This window comes from Arachis hypogaea, chromosome 15 (genome assembly GCF_003086295.3).
Source record: "Arachis hypogaea cultivar Tifrunner chromosome 15, arahy.Tifrunner.gnm2.J5K5, whole genome shotgun sequence".
NCBI lineage: Eukaryota > Viridiplantae > Streptophyta > Magnoliopsida > Fabales > Fabaceae > Arachis > Arachis hypogaea.
In genome coordinates this window covers 74,912,149-74,917,736 of record NC_092050.1, presented here as the reverse complement: position 1 = coordinate 74,917,736, position 5,588 = coordinate 74,912,149, and the positions used below count along the sequence as shown (strand labels likewise).

Here is a 5,588-nt window from a genome sequence, read left to right as displayed (position 1 = left end):
GAGTATTGCTTATCCTCGTTTTCTTTTTTGAACCTCTGAGGGTACGGAAGTTTGGGGACATCTGGCTTCACCCCTTCCTTCTTCTCTTGTAGCTGTGTTTCAAGGATGTCCACATCTCTCTTTGAGCATTTTGCATTCTTGGTCTTTCTCTCCTCTTCACTTCTCTCTTCTGTCTCTTCTTGTGGAACTTCTCTGTTGTGTTCTTCTTGATTGATGGCTTCCTTCTCCCTAGTCTTTTCACTTCCCACTATGATTGCTTTGCACTCCTCCTACTTTGTAGCTTTTCCTTTGTCCTTTGGATTGGAGATTGTATCACTTGGGAGAACATTGGTTGGCCGTTCAGCTTGTTTGGCCAATTGTCCCACTTGTCGTTCAAGGCTCTTCATGGTAGCTTCATTTCTCTCTTGCATTTTGACCAAGCTTTGAGTGGACTGAGCAATTGCTTGTATGGCTGCCTCAAGACTTGAAATTCTACTTTCATGATGGTCTATTGATGGTATGATGGGGGTGGAATGTGGTTGCTGGAAGTTATTTGTAGGGGTAGTGTGGTAGTTTTGGGGGTTAGATGTTGGTGCGGAAATGCTATTTTGATGAGTTTGTGGATTGTGGTGGGGTGGTTGATATGTATTTTGTGGTTTCTTGTATTGATTATTATTAGCGTTTTGCTGGTCGTGGTTTGAGTAAGTTGTGTTTCTTGAGTTGTTTTGGTTTGAGTTTTTCTGCCACGGTTGCTGGCTGTGGGTGTGGTTATCTCCCCATCTGAGATTTGGATGGTTCTTCCAGGATGAATTGTAGGTGTCACCATAAACCTCATTTTGGCATGAGCCTTGGTTGTGCATATATTGAGGTTGTTCCTGCTGCTGATTTTCTTGGTTTTCTTCATTTTGTCCCCATGTGGTTGATGGTTGGCTTGTATTCACTGCTGCAACTTGTAAACTATCAATCTTTTTAGCCATCTACTCAAATTGTTCTTGAATCTGCTGCTGCATTATCTTGTTTTGAGCTAGGAGGGTGTCAACCCCTTCCATTTCTAACACTCCTTTCCTTAGTGATGGTTGGTGTTGTCTCTGATGGCCAAAGAAATATTGGTTGTTAGCCACCATGTCAATGAGGTTCTGAGCTTCTTCAGCTGTCTTCATAAGTTGCATTGAGCCTCCTGCTGAATAGTCAAGTGCCTCTTGAGCTTTCATTATCAGTCCTTCATAGAAATTTTGGAGTTTATCCCATTCATTAAACATCTCAGGAGGGCACTTCCTGATTAGAGCTTTGTATCGTTCCCATGCCTCATACAAGGGTTCAGCATCCATTTGTGTGAATATTTGTACTTCAGTCTTCAATCTAATAACTCTTTGAGGTGGGTAAAACTTGGCAAGAAACTTGGTTACTAGATCATCCCAGTTGTTGATGCTATCTCTTGGAAATGACTCCAACCATTGAGTGGCTTTGTCTTTGAGGGAAAATGGAAATAGCAGCAATTTGTAACTGTCAGGATGCACACCATTGGCCTTCACTGTGTTACATATCCTCAGGAAGGTGGATAGGTGCTGGTTTGGATCTTCCAAGGGGCCTCCTCCATAGGAACAATTGTTCTGCACCAAGGTGATGAGTTGGGACTTCAATTCAAAGTTATTTGCATCGACATTTGGGGTAAGAATGCTACTCCCACAATGCCTTGGATTAGCAAGTGTATATGAAGCCAAGACTCTCCTCTGGGGTTGACCATTGTTGTTGGCCATTCTCACTGGTGGATTTGTTGGATTTGTTGAGTGTTCCTCCAATTCATGATATTCTTCATCTGATTCTTCCTCTCCAGCAACATTTTTTTCTCTTGCTTCTCTTCTTAGCCTTCGAAGGATTCTTTCGTCAGTTTCATGAAAGGTAGGGATCTCTCTTCTTGTATCTGACATACAAGCAAAACATAAGAATCACACAACACCAGAAAGGCAATAACACTTCAATCCATGGCTGAAGTGAAATATTAGTTAGCTTAAGCAAAAATTCAAACAGTTAGCGGGTTAGCAACGAAAATAAAGAAACAGAAAAGAAAAAGTGCTTGATCTAGATCACCACCTCACTTAATCATTGTCAATCTAATCAATCCCTGGCAACGGCGCCAAAAACTTGATGTGTATTTTTGGAAAACGAATTCCAAACACACAACTCACCGGCAAGTGCACCGGGTCGCATCAAGTAATAATAACTCACGGGAGTGAGGTCGATCCCACAGGGATTGAAGGATTGAGCAATTTTAGTTTAGTGGTTGATTTAGTCAAGCGAATCAAGATTTGGTTGAGTGATTTGTGATTTGCAGAATTTAGATTGCATGTAAAGTAAAGGGAATGGGTAAATTGCATTGAATTTAAAGAGAACTGAAATTTAAAGTGCTGAATCTTAAAGAACAAGAAATTAAATGGCAGAAACTTAGAACGCAAGAAATGTAAATTGCAGAATCTTAAAGTGCAAGAAATGTAAATGGCTTGAATTGTAAAGGGAATTGGGAGTTGGATTTGCAGAAATTAAACAAGGAAAAGTAAAATTCAACAAACAGAGAAATAGAAGATGACTTGGATTGAACCGGATCTAAAAACAGAATTGTAAATGAGCATGAAAAGCGTTAAACAGAGAAAGTAAAATGAGAATTCAGATCTCAGGACTCAAGAGACTAGATAACCAAGTCTAGATCTCAATGCCTTCCTAGATCCAACAAGAACAATTGCAAAGGAATTGTAAATTGCAGAGAAAGTAGATGAAGAAGCAATTAACAGAAATTTAAAATCAATTGTGCAGTAAAGAAAAAGAGAGATCTCAGGATGAGATTGAAACAGATTTCCTTCAATTCTCCAACCCAAGATCCAAGACAAGGAAAGTAAAGAGTGCTGGGCAAGAACAAGGAAGAAGAGAGATCAATTCTCCTCCCAAATTCTCTTGAATTAAAACAACAATGCCAAGAAATGTAAAATGAGCTCTCTACTAAGTGTACTAATCAAAACCGAAAAGAAAGCTCCCGAAAACTTAAATCCTATGCTATTTATACACTTTCTTCAAATGGTCTTCAAGCCTTCAATTGGGCCTTTGCTCTTGATGGAATTGGGTTGATAGAGGCCTTGGTTGATTGCTCTTGGAGTTTGGAGAAGAACTGTATTGAACCGGGTTTGGAATCATGAAAGCTTGAGTAAAAGTTTGAGGCAAACTTTTACTCAATCTTTTCACATCAGCCACCCTCTTTTGCTGATACCAACGTTTGGGCAAAAGTTTGGGGTCAAACTTTTGCTCCAACGTTGGCCTCCCCTTGCACACTCATGGCGCCAACGTTTGCCAAAAAGTTAGAGGCAAACGTTGGCGCAAACTTTTGCTCTCCAGGGTGTGTTGTTCATGCGCCAACATTTGCCAAAAAGTTTGAGGCAAACGTTGGCGCAAACTTTTGCTCTCCAGGGTGTTGATTTGTGATGCCAAAAGTTTGCCAAAAAGTTTGAGGCAAACTTTTGCTCCAGCTTTTTGCCCAAAAGTTTGCCTCAAACTTTTGCTCCAGCTTTTTGCCCAAAAGTTTGAGGCAAACTTTTGGTCCAGCTTTTTGCACAAAAGTTTGCACAAAAGTTTGAGGCAAACTTTTGCTCAAACTTTTTGTCCTCTCTTCCTCCTAGCCATTCCTCCTTGCTTCAACCTTTCTCCAAGCTTTCTTCACCTATCATTAATCAACCAAACACATCAAGGCTATGCTCAAAATCATGAGATATTCATTCTTTCATAATATGTGACAATTATAGCATAAAACCTCATGAAATAGCATGAATTCATACATGGTTGATTAAATCAAAGGAAGCATGAAAATCTACCCAATTGGCTTGCTTATGGCTCAAGAAAGTGCATAATTCAATTGAAAACAAAAGAAAAAGGCTAGTGAAACTAGGCTAAGATGACTTGTCATCACCTTCCACCATTATATCAGACAGAGATCTTCATTTCACCTCTAGGTTCTGGGGAGCTTTGCAACTGGCATTTGGAACTCAGTTAAGCTTAAGTACTGCGTACCACACTCAAACAGATGGTTAATCAGAGAGAACAATTCAAACCTTAGAAGGCATGCTAAGGGCTTGTGTTTTAGACCATACATGCTAAGGTATATGCCCCTAGTGGAGTTTACATATAATAACAGCTACCATGCGAGCATCGGAATGGCTCTGTATGAGGCTCTGTATGGGAGGAAGTGTCAATCTCTACTATGCTGGCACAAAGCTGAGGAGAAAAGCTTTTTAGAGCCTAAAATGATATCTGAAACCACTGAACAGATAAAGAAAATCCAAAGCTGAAAGTTTGTTGCTCAAAGCTGTCAGAAGAGCTACACCGATCAAAGACGGAAGCCTTTAGAATTTGAGGAAGGAGAGCATGTGTTTCTAAAAGTTACTACAACAAGCGGAGTGTGTAGAGCAATCAAGACGAAGAAACTGAATTCCTGTTACATCGGACCATTTGAAACTTTGAAGAGGATTGGACCAATAGCCTATAGGATTGCCCTACCGCCACATCTTTCGAACCTGCACGACGTGTTTCATGTGTTGCAGCTTCAGAAGTATACTCCTGATGCAAGTCATGTTCTGGAACCAAAATCGGTTCAAGTAAGAGGAGATCTGACACTTCCAGTAATCCCGATTAGGATTGACGGCACCAGCATCAAACGATTGCGCGGAAAGAAAGCATCGTTGGTTAAAGTAGCTTGGAGTCGAGCTGGTATCGAAGAATATACTTGGGAACTTGAATCAGATATGTGAAAGGACTACCCACACCTCTTTTCAGGTAATTGAATCTAAATTATGAGGGCAAAATTCTTGATTAGGTGGGTAGGATGTAAACCCCATAAAATTAGCGAAGTTGGAGGATTGAAGGAAAGGTGGAGGATTGAGGGTTTTGGTTAGGTTTTGATTAAGTTTAGAACCTTAGAGGACCACCTGTTTATGGTTTCTATTTTAGTTCCTTAAGTTTTATAATCTAGTGTCAGAGTTATAGGATTGCCTCTGACTTTCCCGGGATCTTATATCTTATATATACGGCACCATTACCATGCTGAGAACCCCTAATTCTCATTCCATACCGATATTTGTATTTTTCAGATACAGGTCGAGAGCCACCTCGTTAGGCGTCTAGAGTTCTGCAGCGAAGTGGATCTTTTAGGACATTATGTTGTGTACTATTTATATATGACCATATGTATAGAACTCTCCTAATGACTTGTTTTACTTTTGTACCTCATAGAGGTGTATGGAGAGCTAGGGTTTCTTTTGTGTAATTTGGGTTATACATTATATATATGTATGTAAATATTTCTCCAGCCAGCCTTAGCCTCGCAGGCTAGGTTAGGAGCTTGTTATTTCGTACTCTTGACCTTCTAATCTCACTTTCTATTTAGATATGTTTATGTACCTTAGCTTTTTTCGTACGCAAGTAATCCTTATCCCTGAGCGTTGCGCTTTTAATTTTGTGATTTTATTTTACCTATCCTTCAAGGCTCCTCATATATTACATTCTTTCAATTATTATACGTAGATATATTTTCTTGATCAGAGGTCGTAATACCACACCACCTCTATTTTATG

The 5,588-nt window shown here is 39.9% G+C and overlaps 1 protein-coding gene across 1 annotated transcript; it reads left to right on the top strand.

Moving 5' to 3' along the window:
* Nucleotides 1-4,109: 4,109 nt before the first annotated feature.
* On the top strand, nucleotides 4,110-4,766 carry LOC140179238 (uncharacterized). The gene is made up of 2 exons (XM_072217910.1): nucleotides 4,110-4,117; nucleotides 4,325-4,766. The coding sequence occupies exons 1-2, from the start codon at nucleotides 4,110-4,112 to the stop codon at nucleotides 4,764-4,766; spliced, it is 450 nt and encodes a 149-aa protein (XP_072074011.1).
* The last annotated feature ends 822 nt before the right edge of the window (nucleotides 4,767-5,588 follow it).